Raw genomic sequence first — 18,796 nt, forward strand, 5'->3', positions numbered from 1 at the left:
ACTCATACCAAAAACTTCCCGAAGATGTCAATATACTAAAAAATATTTTTTAAGCTAACCTGCGACAAAAACTTCGGCATATTAACATCAATTATTGCTCTTAAGACCAACTGGGACTCATCTTTCTCTGGATAATTCTTTTTCAAGGCGCCAGATGCTAAGAGAACAGATTTCACCGCTCTCATGCCGTAATCGTAGTGATTTTGGGAGGACAGTTGTTCTGAACATAACTTATATGCTTGCACTATTTTACGTGCTAAACTGAAATTTTTTTTTCGTTTAGTTGGGAGATTATGGAGGATATTTTGCGTTTTGGCTGTTCAGATATTCCGTGGTGGGTTGTGGAAACTAACGCGGCATTTTGTTAAAATGAATAGAATTTAATAAATAAAAATAGACAGAGCGTCAGAAACTAAATGGTTCAACAAAATATCACAACATCAAAAACAAAAACTAAGTAACCTATATAATTTCCAAATAAAACTCAGCTATCATGGCTTAGCGTCTGACACCAAACGCGACGGATGTGATTCCGATTTCCATTCGGGAGAATGAACTATTTTCCTTCCTTCGCTCCGATAACGACCAAGCGCGGCGTGTAATTCCTCCAGTCAACAACTAATGTTTAACCAAAAAAATAGGCGATGCGTGGGAAACGAAGTATCTTAACATTAGGTTTCGTCTGCCTTACCTGCTATATACGAGATACAGGTGAAGCTACAATAAAAAAACTCATCACTCACGGTCCAGCATTAACAAATCCGTTAGAATATAAAGTAATTTCCCCAATCATGGCGTAGTCGGGCACCATCATGGCGACAGTGCGGAAGAGCACCTTTAAATTGTCTGGTAGTTCTGTACGACCTGCGTAACTGTAAATTTTTATATATTAAGTATACTTATAAACTTACTTATACTTTAAATGTTATAAGGGTAAGCTCGATGAGAATCTTCAGGTAGTTTTGTATCAGAAGAATATAAGATTTTTTTTAATAATGATTGTAATATTTTTTATTCTACTATGTCAGATATGTCAATCCTGAGGAAGACAACTCGTTGTTATTTTTTATTTAAAATATAATTTACAATAAGTTAATAACAATGATTAGTGACAATTTACCAACCCAGGGTTCATAGTAATAAACACAGAACAGGTCGGGTCCAGGCTGATCTCTGTACCCTCGAAGACGAATCGCTTCTCTCTCCTCAGGATGGCCATCTGGATGGATAGGATCTGCTGAGCCACTACGGAGAGAACCTCCAATTCAATACGATTGAACTCGTCGAAACACGCCCACGCTCCTGATTGTGCTAGACCCTGGTGTTTATAGAGAATTTTTAACATCTAAATTTTACTTTAGATCAAAATATCGGACATCACTTCAAAACCCTAACACATTTTATGCATCTATAAGCAATAGCGAATTGTTATAAATACATTTATTGTACTTATTCTTTTTGCTATATATCTTAATACATATTTTTTCTTACGAACATAAGTTAAACAATACCTAATAGTGTTATGTGGTTGTAATAAATATTGTTTAAAATATTTTTATATTTACTCTTATAATTTATTTTAGGATATAAGCACACAAGTAAATGCAATTAATTAAGCCGTACCCTTGTTTTTCAAATATCTATCAACTAACATCTTCATACATCTCCCACCTTTAAAAATAGGCATAAAGAACCAAATTTAAGAACACAATACCTACCAATAAATTAAAGAAACGTATAAACCTTAAAGAATTTTCCCAAAGCCTTATAATCGAGTCCATCTGAGCAATTGAAGACCACACATTTCTTGGCCACCGCTTTGGCCAAGTCCTTAGTGGTTTCAGTCTTGCCAGTACCCGCTGGACCTTCTGGAGCACCGCCCAGGTTTAATTTTAGGGCACTCATTAGAGTCCTGGAAGAGTCCAAGATAGATTTTAGAAATAAAATTCAATATTTTATGCAAAAAATTGTATGAAAAATAACAAATCTCTCCTATCTCATTACTATTTGAGTATTAAGAGTTTATTGGAATTAAACTATTTTAAATCATAAATAACCCTATAATCCAAATAAAACCATAGCCTAAACTTGTTAGTTTAGGTTCATACTCCTGCCGTAACCCAAACCATAACTTAAACTAGTTAGTTTAGGTTATAGTTCGGGTTGTGGCAGGAGTATAAAGTTTTATACTCCTACCATCTTGTCACAAGCAAAAAACATATTTAGACCACTTATAGGATTAGGTATTTCCCATATTTAACAATATAGCTAGAGATCTATTATTAAAAAAATCTCACTACAATGCGAGTTCACACGAAAACAACATAGAAATAACTACCCACCTATAACATCTATCAGTGAGCGGCGTAGCCACAAGCCTGCCAGTGTTCCCCAGATATTCGAACCCGTAAGCGACGTCCGTAGTGATCATGGAACAGAGAATGCGGTCACCGCGCCACTGGTATCGCAGTTGGGAGATCCAGTTGAAATCCGTTATGTCTCGGACTTCCTTTTGTACCATTTCTTCTAGGATTGATCGACCTGCGTTATAAATTTTTAGAATGAAATGTAATGTAAGTTTGGTTATCTGATTATAAGTTGGTGGAATTATTTATTGAGTATTTTACGATTGAATTATCATTATAACTACTAGATTACCTCAAGACTCATAAGCTATATGCCAAAATTTTAATATATTTATTTAGCCTTACGCATACAGCGTGAATTTCGGACATAGCAGGGTAGGCAAAGCAAACCTGAGAACTTTGTGTTAAGACACTCTGTTCATTATATAAATTGTAAAGGATGTAACAAAGAAATAACTTCAACGTCGCTTGATGGAAACGTATGACTGTAGTGGTCAGAGGGCTTGGACGGTTTCCAAGAGGCGCAGGTTCAAGTCCCGCTATGTATTTAATTTATGCATATTTTTTTACAGCATAAAATTCAATCATACCATGAACATCAATAACAATGAGAGCCTCCACTGTAACTCTTGCGCCCGGAGACAGTTCACCTTGCACTAGATACACTAACGCAGTTATTTGTTCCGTACTCTGTAACACTAATTCGGGAAGAGTGTTGTCTTGGATTGCTTGTATTGCCTGGAAGATAATCATTTAAAAACATATTATTGAATGTAGGAGTAGGTATAATTGTATTTAAATTTATCTTCCATTTCTTTATTAGTAAGACAAATCGCGGCGTTGATTTCCACCACTCAACACACAATATTTGGAAAAGTGAGTAGAAACTGGAGAATAGAGAATCTTAACACTCAGTTCCTCCAACCCTTCTATAACATAAGGCTAAAAAAATATATAATTTCGATTTTTCCCACCTCAGCAGTATACTGTATACAGGAGCCAGCCTGGACAATTTGCCCAGGCCAGTTCAACACCCACTCGTCTCTCTTGGTGATCGGGTACGCTGTGATCGACTCTGAGGCTATGTCACGAAGACTGATGATCATCTGCTGTTCCAACTGCTGAAGCCAACGCTCCACCATACCCTGGAGTATTTAATTCAAATATTGGAATATTTTAAATTTTCTTTCGTACTTTGTATGATCATACTGCACAGTGTTTATATATATGCTTTTTAATAGTCCGAGGTCACAAGAATATATCTAGAATATTACATAAATCCGTTTAACATAGATTAAACGGATAGCAATTGTAATTGAAAATCATATAAGAGATTTTTTTCTGATTCCAAGCTATAATTTACTGTTCCTATAGTTAAATTTCAAGTTAAAAATATTTACAAAATTACATATCTCTACCAAACAATATTAGTAGTTTGAATCCTTTGCGGGAACACGATTCGAACATTTCATTTTTTCTTTATCAATTGCATAGAAAATAAAAAAGCTTACTAGGTTATCTATATCCATGTACCTCGCGACTAATAAATAAATATAACATCAAAAACTCCAAAATTCAGCACAAACCTTAGCATCAGCAGGTTGTATTGTCGATGACAATTCAACCGTTTCTCCTTCAGAGGAGGAAAAACCCACTATTTCCTTTGCCGAATTAAATTGTAGAGTGTAGATGCCTTCGAAACATTTCTTTAGATGAGGCTGTACACGCATTGGGTCTTTGGTCTCGGAAAGGATTTCGAGAAGTTCATCGTTTGATAGGAAGAAGAATCTGTGTGAATGAATTTAAGTTATTATCTAAGAAGATGTATATTACTTAATGATTAAGAAATAGAAAATTGAAACTGTGAATTAAAAAAATCACGCCATCTAAGTAGAATTTTCGTATTATATGTTAACACTAGCGGACGCGCGCAGCTTCGCTTTCGTATTTAGGGGTGAATTCTAATAAACCATGAAACATGTGTTTAATGAAATATTTTTAAGAGTCTAAATTTAAAGTTTTATAAAAATCGTTGGCGTTTTAATGAATTTTCCAAAAAAACTCTCCCTTATTTGCAACCTTAGGGGGTGAATTCTAGAAAATCATGAAACTAACTTTTAAAATTTTTATAAGCGGTGGCGTTTTAAAGATTTTTCCATACAAATTATCAACCCCTTATTTGCACCCTTAGGGAAAGAACTCTAGAAAACGATGAAACACGTGTTCGATTAAATACTTTTAAAAATCTAAATTTCAAATTTTATAAAAATCGGTGGCGATTTAATTTTTTTTCCATACAAACTTTAAACCCCCAATTTTACCCCTTTAAGGTTAAATTTTTTCAAAATCCCTTCTTAGTGGATGTCCAGATTACAAAAGTAAACTTTTGTCCAAATTTTACGTTTCTATCATTAGCGGTTACGGCTGTGCGTGCGTCTTACCTCAGTCAGTGAGGACAAGTCCTTTTATATATATAGATTAAATTTCTAAGAGGCGAAATTCTTAGGAAGTAAAAAGAAAATTTAGTAATCTCATTTCATTGATTGTGAGTTCCTGAATCCTATTGGAAAGATTATATTTAAATTATTTTCATTCTGGCGTATTCGGCGGAATGTGAGGAATGGAGTGTTTTAATACTTGGTTCCCTCTGCCTACATGCTGTGTGCGGGATACAGTGTGAAGCTGATTTTCATTCTGATCCCGGTCTAATATAATAAAGCGTTGCACATGACAATGTGTCTATTATAAGTAAATTCACATTGGATATCCTAACACTACTTTCCGTCAACGTAACCACCAAACACCCAAAAAAAGCGATAAAGGGTTAATAAACACCAAACCTGGGGAAGAACAGCCTCTTCTTCTCCAAATAATCATTCAAACCTCTCTGTATGTCATCTAATAGAGCATTATTATACTTCAATTTCTTCAATAAACCTGGAAAATCAGTAGCTTCTAGGACCATAGGTTGTTTGTGAGTAGCCCCCATTATGGTCCTCCATTCCTTGTCCACATCCCGGAAGTTCCTTGCTTCAGTCGGCATTTGACGCATTATGTCCTCTGATGAGAAGATTGGTTCTAGATACATCCAGGTGGCTTGGCACTGGAAATTATAATAACTTATTTATGTCGTTGTTGTGCAGTGGAATATAGTTTGATTGTAGAACGTGACGGTTTTGGGAACAATTTCCACTATGAGGAATTATTGTTTTAATTTCCTCGCTCTAGTAAGTGGACAAGGCGCAGCGTTTAGTTTTGCCACTCAACACAAAACGTCGCACACAACACTAGGTTCTCTATGTCCATATTACTATACGTGAGTTGCAATATAAAGCTAATAAATAATTTTATTAAATATCACTCAATTTCTCTATTTCCTCCATACTATTTTAATCAGACCTAATAATAGACATGGCTACATATTTCTAATAAGAATCAAACCTGCAACCACTGGTCTAATATATCCTGCATACTGATCAACTTCTCCTCCCACGCCACCATATCCGCTTCGAAGGCCTTCACGTATGGAGAACCCCGCATTGTTTGAGACTTCAGGATGTGATCGTCTAACTGTTGCTGGATATCGTCTAAACCAGATAGAATGCCTACTCCTGTATCCCTGTGTTTAATAAAAAAACTCTCTAAAACTATAGCATAACTTTGTTATTATATTAAATTTTCATAATCGTGCGACTATAAGCGCTATAGGTTGTGGGTTATAGCGCACTTGAGGAAATGAAATATTTAATAATTAACTTCCTCGCTCTGGAAAGGAAGCAAAGCGCGGCGTTGAATTCCGCCAATCAACACGCAATGCTTCCAGAATTCGGGAACGGGAAGTGGGGAACGGATGTGTATTAATGGGAACTAAGTTTACTAACACTAGGTTCTCATGTTATAATTAATTCGGCAAAGAATAATTTTTCACCCATTATTATAATTAATGTTAGTATTAGAAACAATTATTACCAAATGAAGAATCACTTTTCTTTTCTCACTTTAAGCAATTAGTCACAATATTTTAGTCATAAGTCTGCCACCATTAATTAAGTTTAATTACCAAATATTTATTAAATAACATCTTGATATATCTTTTAATTATAAAAATAAAAAAGAATAAAAATCCAAACCTACCTATACGGAACAACATCAAACTTAACGCCCACCCATTCTTCCTTCATCTTCATCAACGCCTTCTCCAAGGCATATTCCTTAGACGCATATTGCTCAATTTCCTCTAACTGCGATGCGAATACATGAACTCCCTGTTCCACCATATCTGCTAAACTACAGCCTTCTTCGTGAGATACTTCTGTACCAACGAGCTCGCTTATTCGGGTCCAGTGACGGTCTCTCATACCCTGGAAATTTTCAAAACAAGAAAAATGTAAATTAAAAATTCTAATGTTTAGTTATAGGTGGAGAATATTATATTCCAATATGAAAATATTATAAAATGATATTTTTAAATGTTGAAAATCATAAGCTTAGCCACCGATCGAGTCTTAGGGCTTCTTAATGAAGAGATTTTTTTAATAAGACCTACTTAGCTTTCAAGCTCAGAAATGTCAAAAGAGAGTTTTAACGTAAAATCTCAAACACAAAAATTAAAAAAATCTAGAAACCACCAAAAAGACGGAAAATCGAAACACCAACCTTATTACAAATAGCACAAAGCACGGGTAAGAGAACTTTGAACTTTTCCACTTTATTCCTGACCATGTCCGCTATGCGTTTAGCGCCGGGGTATTCGAATAACTGTTTTCCTAATTTATATAGTAACTTCCACCAAGCTTCCACGTCTTCTGAGATCTTCACTGCGTCTAGACCTAGGAAGGGACCGTGGTACCTGGAAGTATGGTAAATATATAAGTTTCTATTTTTTTTAGCTTCTTTTACTTCGTTACCAGAGAAAGGAAATGAACATTTCAAAAAACTTATAACATATTTACCAAACCATTGAGACATAAAGCCGAAAAGTCCTCTACTGTCTTACAGGGGAGTTCTGGTTGGGTCAAAAACGACCTATACCAGTTGAAGTTTCTAGAAAATTATATCGCAGTGAGCGTGTTAAAGTAGTTGATGTGTTACCGAGCCCGTCGTGGCGCAAGGGCACAAAGGTGTGACTGTAACGTGATGGTTGTGGGTTCGGGAGAATGAACTATTATATCTTAATATTTACATTTTTTCTCTCTGGCACCAAGGCAAAAGCCCGGCGTTGAGTTCCGGCACTCAACACACAATGCCTCAAAAATTCGGCTGAAAGTGGGAAAAAGGATTGTCCTAACACTAGGTTTCCCACCTACCCTGCGGTTTGCGGAATACAGCGTGAAGCTGACAAAACTGTTACCATTTTTCATATCCATCGTAGAAGTCGTAAGCTGTATGCCACAACTTGAAGAAGGGCTCTATCCCTGCGAGCATCGTCTGCAAACTGAAGTACACCGACTGCTCTTGTTCTAGAAGAGTTTCTTCGTTTATTATCTCATCTGCTTCTCTTTTATCTTCCTATAAGAGAGAAAGGTATTATTTGTAGAATATTCTGTATTCAAGGATTCTGTATTCAAGGTTACTAATAAGTTATATAAATATCCTAAGCATTTATTTTAATTTTGGACTATAATAGAAACAACAAAATAAAACGGCAACTACATATATATTGGTACAAATATTAAACGTCACTTCAATCAAACTCAAACCGTGTGATGCGACGTTTATGACGATCAGGATATTTTTTTAGCTTCACGCTGTATCCTACCGTAGTCAGTTCAGCAGGGTCAGTTCTTTTTGTTTTACAACATTTTAATATTGGTTCAATTGTCCGATGAAAACGTGGAGTTGAGTTCTGCCACTCACTACGCAATGTCTCCAGAATTTGGCGGAAAGTTAGGAACGGAGTGTCTTAACACTAGGTTCTCCCTGCCTACCCTTCTACATGCGGGACACAGCGTGAAATTAAAGAAAAAGTTAAAAAAAAAGAAAAAAAGAAAAAAGCGATTGGATACACACTGACAAACTCCTAAATATATCATCGACTTTCCCAACAACTTCTTTCAACAGATCCAAATTAAGTAATGGTGGATCAAATCTTCTGAAAAGTTCAAGTTCTTTCTCATGTTTTCTGAGTTTCTCTTCAAAGATCGCTTTTCTGCTTCTTAGTTTATCTTCCGCCATTGATCTCTTAGTGTTGAGTGTCTTTAATGTTAGATCGATTGTTTCCTCCATGTCCAAAGGCCAGAGGAACACACGTGTGTTAAGATTTATATCTTCGACTAGAAAATAAAAATAAGTTTCACAAAACTCTTTTATTTTACCTTATACTACAAAAATATTAAATACTCAGAATATTAGAATAGATAAAATCTGGTGAGTATTTTCTTCTTTCTTTTCTTTAACTTTAAACTGCATCCCGTACATAGCAGGGTAAATAGAGGGAATCTGCAATCTTAATAGTAGATACCCCTTCCCATTTAGACTAATCTGTTGTCCGATTTCCGTCAGATTCTGGAGGTATCACATGTAGAGTGGTGGAGCTCAACAATAACACCTATCTCTGGAGAGGAGATGGAAATATTAAATATTTCATTTCCTCGAATGGGAATCGAATCCATAAAAGGCACAAGTGTCCCTGCGCCACCACTGACACTTATCGAATGATCAAGAAAATAACAGCAAATACTTCATAAACATGACTTACAACTCTCGAAATATTATTATTTGTTTTTATATGATGATATAAATAAACAAAACTGTAACTCACAAGACAAATGCGCATGGTCCATCAAAAACAAAACATAATCGGCGGTAGTGCGCGCTTTCTCCCGCAAGTCGAACATCGCACAGTCTCTACAGTCTTGTATGTAGCCGATCAACTCTACCAACTGAGCTGTGGTTTCTGGACTTTCTGAGGTCCGAGCTGCCATTTCCTCGTATACGTTGCATATTCTTTATAATGAGAAATTATTAATTACGTGGAAATAGCAGAGTAGACAAAGGAAACCTAGTATTTAGGTAGTGTTTACACCCTTTGGCCCACTTTCCCCCATATTTTTGAGGCATTAAGTGTTGTCCGCTAGTTATTTGATATGACTATTGACCCACACAAAAATAAGCCTGAAACTAAAACATCTACAGGAAATGACAAGCATGCAAAACAGCTTCACGCTCTATATCGCACATAGCAGATTAGCCAGAGGGAACCTAGTAAGATAGGACACCGTTCTCCACTTCCCGCAGAAGTCTAGAAGTATTGCGTGTCACCTCAAAAGTAAAAAATAATCTAACCAAAAAAAATCCTCTTACTTACGCTCTATTCCACTTCCGGTTCACATTAATAAAGTGGTCCACGATGTACTGTCGCAGTCCATCAACGACTCCCCATAACACGTCATTGAGTGGTCCACAGTCCAACATTATCATGTTTAGAGGTATATCACGACGAAGAAACGCTATTTCATCGCGGAGATCCTCGTACATGTATATGCGTGCTGAGAAATCCTATTTAAAAAACAATAGGTGCAGGTTCTATGCTTTACAAGATATTTTAAATAGATCAGTTTCCGTATAGTAGGGTAGGCAGAGTTAACATAGGTTAAAACTCAATTGCCCACAATCTGAGCATTTTTTTTTAGGTTCACTAAGCTGTCTCTGCCTACCCTGTTGTATGTCGCTCATGAAGAGTACTAGTAGAAGCTAGGAATCGAGTGCTAATTTAGAAGAAAATAATTCAATAGTGAAATTTAACGCCGCGCTTTGCCACGTAACCAGAGCAAAGAAATGAAAATATTAAATTCTTAGATTTTCACTTTCATAATTAATTTATAATCAGTTCCACGCTGTATCCCGCACTCAGCAGGGTAGGCAAAGGGAACCTAACGTTACACTTCTCTCCCTCCTTGTTGGCAAATTCTGGAAACATTCAGGGTTAAGTGGCAGAAGTCAACGCCGCGTTTTGCGTCGACACCAGAGCCAAGAAATGAAAGTCACACACTTTGTCCCTACGCTACAACTGTTCTCGATAACTAATTTAGAAATTAAAATTAAATAACTGATTAAGTTTCCTTTCACTAAATAACTATTGTTAATACTTATTCTTAGACCTTGTTCAGGTAGCATCCAAAATTAGAATTAGAATTAAATTAGATTTCAGATTTTAAAACATAAACAATACCTTTAAGTACGGTGGCGGTTCCAAAGCAAAGAACTTCAATAAATCCTGATGGGCAGTTCCATCTAGGATATAGAAGTATTCCTCATATCTGCTGAGAAAACTCAAAGGTCCAAGACGATTGGCGCTGAAATCTCGTAAGCACTTGTTGATAGTGTCAGTCATGTACTGCTCGTCTGGATATACTGACAGTAAGTAGGGATTTGGACGACTCACACCTTTGTATGGGAGATAGAGATCTATTAGTTATATAATTTGTTTTGCCTACATGTTGTATCCCGCATATTTTGCATCGGTCAATTTTCAAGATATAACGTGTCAACTGCCGGAACTCAACGTCACGCTTTCCACCAGAGCGAGGAAATAGAAATAATTTATATATAACAATTGCCCTAACTGCAGATAGAACTTACAACCACCAATTTTCCATTCAGAAGCTTTAAGACAGCGCTATCAAAAAATGATATTTTATTTTGATAGTAAAATTTTAAGTATTTTTCTTATGCATAGTAGATCTATTTTGATTGATTAAGGCATTGGATTTTTGGAGGATTTACAAGTCTAATTGAACTTTTTCCTTACATGTGACAGGGGAATAAAAAAAGCATTCCGCTTTTTCTAGCCTACCTTTGCCTACCAAAGAAGAGCCTAGTGTTAAGACACACCTTTCTCTCAATTTCCGAGACATTAACTTAGTGTTGAACTCAACGCCGAGCAATAAACAACACATAATTCTACAACACTTACCAGGATACATAACACTATCAACACTCGGTATCTGATGATTGACATTGATGATGGTGTGGAACCACTTGATGATCATTACCCTCATGTTCTCCAGCGAGGGCTCAAAGTGTATGGCGGTGGAGGATGGGGCGCCCACCACTTTGATGCGAATGAGGGGACGTTTTATATATGTGTAATCTTTGTATTCTGTACCGTAGTCGTTACCATCCTGTGAAGCATGAAACAACAATTTTGGAAAGAATATTTTTTCTTTCTTCGGATAGCAGAGTAGGCAGACGAAGCTTAATGTTAGGACACTCCACTTCCTACTTTCTTTTTCTTTAATTCTGGAGAGCGGCGGAATTAAACACCACGCTTTGCTTCGACACCAAAGCGAGGAAATTAAAGCATTAAACATTTTTATATTCATAACTACTTTATAGAAAGAATATATAGTAGTGGCTATAGATCCACATAGTGATTAAATCATGTAAACAACTGGAAGTCAGGCTTTAGGAAGAACTACATATACTCAGTAAGATTTTCATCTTATTCAATGATAAGGGGCTATCCTTTTTTGTGGTTACCAGTTAGGAACCTTAGTGTTTAGGGACTAGAAATATAGGGATACTTTATATTTTTATAGGTTATTTTTAAACATATGAAATATGATGGGACATAAGCTTTCGGTAGTCTGTTAAAAGATTAATATTTATTCACAATAAATAAATTTAACAATAAATAGCTCCAAAAGTTTATTCTGTTAAGTAAATGATCTACAGCATTTAGATATTAGAAGGCCGCCATCCTATCTTTGAGTAGTGGGTATTTTAAGTAAGTTAAGTGTATATCACTTACCCAATAGTAAAAAAAATACTCAGCAAAATGGTTCACGCTTCTTTCAACTAAATCTCGAACTTGTCTTGACATCAGAGCGTGGATACAACTGTATGGCAGATAGAATAGGTTCAGTTAATATAATGACTTTTTAAATAATATTACCAAATTTAAATGAGGCAAATAAACAAAAATAATTCATGAAGGACTAAATAGAGTGGAATTCTTTTTCAGCTTCACGCTAAAACTTGCGTGGTCGAGATAAAGAACCTTTGATGATTGAAATTGGTTTGATTCAATCAAAAAAACTCCAGAGCAGGTAAGTGAAAGTAATGAATTTCTGCGAGTAAGCATCAAACCCACAACCATTTATAAGCAGTCATTATTCCACTGCGTCAGGATGGACTAAAAAATATTAATGAAATATATTTCCATTAATATTTTTTGCATAGTTCATTCATACCTAACAAAAACTAAATCAAGTATATTACATCTATTTTTTATAAAATGTTATTTGATGATAATGAAAAAAGGCAAGAGTTCCAAGTTCCAGTAAGTTTCAAGTTCACATACATCTTCACAAATATACATTAAGAACAGTTCCCCATCCTAACCTGAAGAACTTCTCCACTTGGAACGTGGACTCTTTCTTCTTCTTCGCCACATACACCGCCCAGTGTTTCCTCATCTTCACCATAGTATCTGCCACATCGATCAGCCAGTTCTCCATCAGCTCAGTTCTGGTTTCTGAGCATAGCTGGTTTAAGTGTGTGGTGAATTCGCTTGGATAATGAGGAAACGGGTGATCTGATTGCATTTTGTTCATGTCGCATATGTACATGTCTTGGTATCTAGGAAGGGAAAATTACAATTTATCTTTATAATTCTATTTAAGGACATTTTATGATGAGTAGCGGAATTCAACAACGTACTTTAGTTATGTAAGATGATGCAGGAATGTTATGGAAGTAACATATCACACCGATTTCGTATCGGATACAGGAAGAATACTATTTCCGTCTCAGTTACGTATGTAAAATTATTTCTTCAGTTTCGAATAATGTTGGTGTCAATAAAATGTATTATGTCAATAACTTATTTCCATTACAAATTTTATTACATATTAATAAAATTTATAATTCGATTGAAAATGAAAGTTCATTTTTTAAATTTAACTGACATTTCCAATACGCTACCGTATAAAATGTAATTTATATAAGTAGATAACATTCACCTCTCCTGCCACATCCGCCTCAGCTCCAACAATATAGGATTACCGTGGTAATAACGGTAATACATCGAGTGCTTGCTCCTCACTGTGTCACCGTGCCACGGCATCGGTGCCCTGATGCAGAGCGCCGGCCACAGAGTCGGGAGGAACTGAATGTGGAGACGTTGTCGTTCTGATTGGTCCTCGAGGATGTAGGCGAGAAGGCATCTGGGAGAGTTTTTATAGATAAATTATATTTTAATTATGGAAAACATGATATATTTTATTAGAAAATTAAAAATAATGAGTTTATTTATTATTCACTTAAACCTTATACGTATAAATTATTATATGTATAAGGTAATCAATAAGTTATCTACGCTTAGTTATTGAAACATATTGCGTGTTAAAATGGAACTTGTAAAACGATTATGAATTACGTATGCAGTGTGTATGATACAAATACTTATTCCACTGAATGAAGTTTAAATCCAGAACCATAAATTTTATAGACGCCAGTCGTGGTGCAGGGGCACGACTGTAAACGCGACATGTTGTGGATCCGATTCCCGCGCAAAGGAATGAAATATGTATTGATACTGTATTTTCATTTCCTTGCTCTGGTAACGAGGCAAGGCACTGCGTTGAATTCCGCGCCAATCCACGCCTCCAAAATCCAGTGAAAATTGGGGAACGGAGTGTCTTAACTTTAGATCCTTATGCTCTCTCTGCCTACCCTGCTACGTGCGGGATACAGCGTGAAACTGTAAAAAAAAAACTTATTTTACCTTCTCATAGCCATTACAAAATACTCTCTGATTTCCATTTCGCTTTGTCTTACACATGCTTGGTAAGTTAGTATCATAAGTCTCTTTTTTATATGGGCTGTTTGTTTGTCCACTCTTGTTTTGGCCCTTTTGTAGAGATGTTCAGGATAATCCGGTAAGTGATTTCCTTTGAGAGCCTGTTGGAAATTAATCGAAACTATTCCTATATACTTTGCTTACTTAGTCGTACAGTGAATGTTCTAAACAAAAAAAAATACCGCCTCAATTAAAAAGTAATAAAATCTTATTTCAACGCCATACGTTGTCTTGTTATCAGAATGAATAAATTAAATAATTTCTTCCCCCGAGTACAAATCGAACCCACAACCGTCGCATTTAAAGTCAGCGCTATGCCGCTACGCCAGGACGGACTCAATTTGTAAAAAAATCTTTTCATTTGTTCAAACAAAACAAAATATAGTACCGTAGTTAAATAATACTGTATCCTCTCCAAATCCTTGGGGTGTATGTATCTATAATGCTCTTCTTCTGTTATCTTTAATAATTCTAATTTTTGTTCGTCAGGGTCTCTGGGCAACTCGAATTCCAACTTGGCTAGATATCTAAATTATATGGAATATATTTATTTAAAAAATGTAAAACTTTCAAACTTTACAACTTTTTTAACTTCACGCTGAATTCCACACATAGCAGAGTAGGCAGAGGGAATCTGGGATCCTAGTGTTAAGACACTCCGTTCCCATTCCCTACTTTCCACTGAATTCTGGAGACGTTGATTGTTCAGTGGCGGTACTTAAAACTAAACACAACGCGCTTTAGCAGAGTGAAGAAATGAAAATATTAAATATTTCTTTTCTTCGAGTGGGAATCAAACTCACAACCTGTAGCACCCCTTGCGCCACCACTGGCCTGTACCCTAGTGAGCAATGGAAGCGTGTTGGGCTCATAACACAGAGATCTGTGGGTCGTAACCAACCGTCTTACCGTAACTGATAATAATTTTAAATTTAGCAAAACATACTTCTTCAATGCTTCCTGTGCAGCTAACTCGGCCTCCGCTTTCTCCTTCCGTTTCTTCTCTATTCTTTTTCTCTTGGCCTCTGCTTCTGCCGCTTTTCGTTTATCGTAAGCTCCAGAAACCAAATCTTCCAAAAGTACTAAACCTAAAAATTACATTAATATTACATAATGAGGCTGTCGTAACACAGTAGAGGGGTACAGCCTGTCTGGTTGTAAGCGCGACAGTTGCAGGCTCGATTCCTACTTAGGGAAATGATAGTTGGATAGATTATTTTTATTAACTCGCTTAGATCACACATACACGCACATATATATATGTGTATATTCACACGTGTCATTACACATTCACAAGTGTTAATATCGCTAGAAAAAAATCTAAATTGTTTTATGTCGCTCTACAAGAAAGTTAAGTGCACAGTTAGTAAAGTGCACAAAAAATATATCAAACATATATTTTTTTATATGAAACATATATTTCACCTTTCTGCAACTTATGCTTCTCTTTTTCCTTCTTCAAAGCCTCCAGTTTCTCTTTCTCTCTCTCCTCCCACGATTTTAGAGGTGGAAATTGCACTTCTCCATTTGGTCCTATTGGTCCATATAATTGTGGAGGCGGTCGTCTTTTTGGCGGCATATTTATTGCTCTCAACGTTTTTGTCGATCTTGTATAGCAATTACCTTAAAACATTAAAAAAAACCGGTCAAATGCGAGTCGAACTCGAATACCGAAAAATAAAGTGAATTAATACTACGTTTTCTCTGCCTACCCTATAATAACATATGAACAACAAACAATGATAAAAAAGATATTCACCTATAGAATCAACAGGTTTCGCATGGTCGATACCATCTCTATAAGGAACGCCTCTCGTCCATGATTTCTCTTGCATCAGTGGTGGAAACTCGCTACAGCCTCCCTCGCTGTGACCTTGAAACATTTCTTCTATTATAGAATATCTTTATCGAATGTATAATATTTTTTTGTTAACTATATGAAAGACACCCTCGTGGAACAGGTATCTTAATATTTAGCAGATATTGATTGTTTCGAGGCCAATCGTGGCGCAGGAGCAAAGAGTGTGACTGTAAATACTGGCTGTGGGTTCGATCCCCACTCGAGGAAATGAAATATTTATTTTAATTTATATTTCAATTTCTTCGCTCTGGTGCCGAGGCAAAGCGCGGCGTTGAGTTCTGCCACTCAGCACGCAATGCCTCCAGAATTCGGAGGAAAGTGGCAGACGAAGCATCTTAACACTAGGTTTCCTCTGCCTACCCTGCTGTGTGCGGAATACTGCGTGAAGCTGGTTTACTTATTTTATTTTGATTGTTTCCTTTTTTAATAAATGGATTCCACACTTTATTATTGTTTTTCACTTTTTAATATACTTTTGTTGTAATATACTTAATCTCCCAGTAAAACACTGTTTAAAGCAGTCGTGGCACACCGACACAGCGTGCGTGTAAAAGCCCTGCATTCGGTTCCCATTAAGGGGAATGCACATTTCCTCGTACCTACTGGTAACAACAAAGCGCAGCGTTAAAAAAAGTAGTTGCCATTTTTTGTTGCCATTGTTTTTCATTTATGTTAAATACTTACGTAACTGATGAACTTATCTCAAACCAAAATTGTAAGTATAGAAATATTTAAATCTGCACTAAGTACTTAACGTTCATAAAATATAACAAAATAGTAGAAAATTTTGAATTATATACGTATATATACTTCATCATTTTCTTAAGAATTCTGCAACTAACCTTCAGGAAAATAATTCTTAGCTGCATGTAGTAACTGACTATCCCGTCCCAATTCCTCGTTATATCCGGCACGAGGTATCCAGGGTAACCCCGGTTGTTTCCTATCCTTGGATATAAATCTTGAGGGGCATTTTGGTCTGCTAGGACCAGCTTTAGAAGTTGACGGGGCTGGGCGTTTACGATCACCACTCGCCATGTTTAGCTTAAATATTATTCAATTTTATTACAACAAATATACTTATTATAATTTTTTTTTGTGTATATTTGGTGATATGGAAGTGGCTATACGCCGTGCATTGCCTCGCTACCGGAGCAAGGAAAATTTTTTTTTTGAAAATTATTGTCCTTAGGCCAGAAGTTATTTAATCATTTGTAACACTACATGACATTTCATTGTTATAGATATCTACAATAGACTATTACTACAAACGAAGCAAAAATGTTCTACTTGTTTTAATATCTTAAACTACAACACCTAATAATACTATATTGATAAAAATATATATTTAATTACCTTTAAAATAAATGTATCCACTAAATGAATAACTTGTTATAAGAAAATAATTTCATTTTATAAGAAAATAAATCCGCGTCAAGGGAATATCATGAAATAATATTAACAACAAAACAGGTGACGCGTTGTCACAGCAACGACTTTTTTATGTTTAGATTATATGTTTTCTCTGGAAATAACTAAGGGATTTATTTGACACGTGATATTATAAGTGCCTAAAATTGAAATCGTTACATCGAAAATATTTAATATTTCCATTGCTCTAGTAACAAAGCGAAGCGCGGAGTTGAATTCCGCCACTCAACTCGCAATGCCTCAAGAATTCGGCTAATAATTAGGAACGAAAGTGTCTTAATGGGAACGGAGTGTCTTAACATTTGGCTCTCTGGTTTCCACTGCCTACCCAGCTAGCTATATGTGGCATATAACATGTAACTTTAAAAAAACTGCTGTAGCACTAATTTAAACGTGATTTCTATTCTCATACCAGAAACGAAAACGCGAGAACTTGTAACTAAGATTTTCTAAATCAGTATATTAATATTTTTATAGACTATTTTTTGAATATATGAAAAGTTATACGTATATATTTATCAATTGTCTCATTAATATAAAATAGTCAGGAACAATATTTAAGATTCCTTAACGAAACATTTGCACAAGCTACTTGGGATGCTATTACTACTGTAACTGGGAGATCTAGAGCTGTCAGTGAACCTATTAAATTAAAAGTTAATAATATAATCTTAAATTCAGATTTAGAAGTGGTAAATACTTTTCAAAATTTTTTTTCCGATATGTAACACGTTCACTGCCATCATCTCCTTCGGAAGCAGAATTAATACTGAAAACCCATGTAAATAGTTGTAGACAAAATTTTGTGTTTAAGAATGTGTCACCAGATGAAATAGTTAAAACTTTTAAAAGCCTTAATTTAAAGAAAACTGGTGACCTATGGGGCATCTCTGTTAAAGTTCTTAAAACAATTATACCTAATATTGCTCCTTACCTTGCTTTAATTTTTAACAATTGTGTAGAATCCGGTACTTTTCCTGATTTAATGAAATATAGCAAAATAGTGCCGCTTTACAAAAGTGGAGATAGATCTGAGCCTGGAAATTACAGACCGATTTCTGTTTTGCCATCCTTAAGTAAAGTATTTGAAAAAATAATGTTCAACCAGCTCACAATTTTCTTAAATATTAACAATTGTTTCCATAGTGAACAATATGGTTTCACCAAAGGCAAGTCCACTACGGATGCGGGTGCTGCACTCCTAAAGTACATTTATGACGCATGGGAGAAGTCACAGAATGCTATTGGAGTGTTTTGTGATTTATCCAAAGCCTTTGATTGTGTAGACCATGAAACTCTGTTATTAAAACTATATCATTATGGTATACAGGATAC

The 18,796-nt window shown here is 35.7% G+C and overlaps 1 protein-coding gene across 1 annotated transcript in view; it reads right to left on the minus strand.

Moving 5' to 3' along the window:
• Positions 1–14,108, minus strand: part of Dnah3 (dynein heavy chain 3, axonemal) — a 46,769-nt gene extending 32,661 nt beyond the window's left edge. Inside the window, exons 1-22 of the mRNA XM_085198684.1 lie at positions 14,095–14,108; positions 13,331–13,534; positions 12,711–12,947; positions 12,118–12,205; positions 11,281–11,488; positions 10,537–10,751; positions 9,673–9,863; positions 9,127–9,311; positions 8,376–8,638; positions 7,717–7,874; positions 7,023–7,215; positions 6,501–6,727; positions 5,808–5,985; positions 5,207–5,469; positions 3,953–4,154; positions 3,341–3,511; positions 2,957–3,104; positions 2,343–2,541; positions 1,744–1,912; positions 1,125–1,318; positions 744–872; positions 60–261 (exon numbers count right to left, since the gene is read on the minus strand). Coding sequence (XP_085054810.1) covers positions 60–261; positions 744–872; positions 1,125–1,318; positions 1,744–1,912; positions 2,343–2,541; positions 2,957–3,104; positions 3,341–3,511; positions 3,953–4,154; positions 5,207–5,469; positions 5,808–5,985; positions 6,501–6,727; positions 7,023–7,215; positions 7,717–7,874; positions 8,376–8,638; positions 9,127–9,311; positions 9,673–9,863; positions 10,537–10,751; positions 11,281–11,488; positions 12,118–12,205; positions 12,711–12,947; positions 13,331–13,534; positions 14,095–14,108 — 4,038 coding nt within the window. The remainder of the gene's footprint in view (positions 1–59; positions 262–743; positions 873–1,124; positions 1,319–1,743; positions 1,913–2,342; positions 2,542–2,956; positions 3,105–3,340; positions 3,512–3,952; positions 4,155–5,206; positions 5,470–5,807; positions 5,986–6,500; positions 6,728–7,022; positions 7,216–7,716; positions 7,875–8,375; positions 8,639–9,126; positions 9,312–9,672; positions 9,864–10,536; positions 10,752–11,280; positions 11,489–12,117; positions 12,206–12,710; positions 12,948–13,330; positions 13,535–14,094) is intronic.
• Between the last annotated feature and the right edge of the window lie 4,688 nt (positions 14,109–18,796).

This window comes from Heliconius melpomene, chromosome 15 (genome assembly GCF_056956725.1).
Source record: "Heliconius melpomene rosina isolate 202511_hmr_F chromosome 15, ASM5695672v1, whole genome shotgun sequence".
NCBI classification, from domain to species: domain Eukaryota; kingdom Metazoa; phylum Arthropoda; class Insecta; order Lepidoptera; family Nymphalidae; genus Heliconius; species Heliconius melpomene.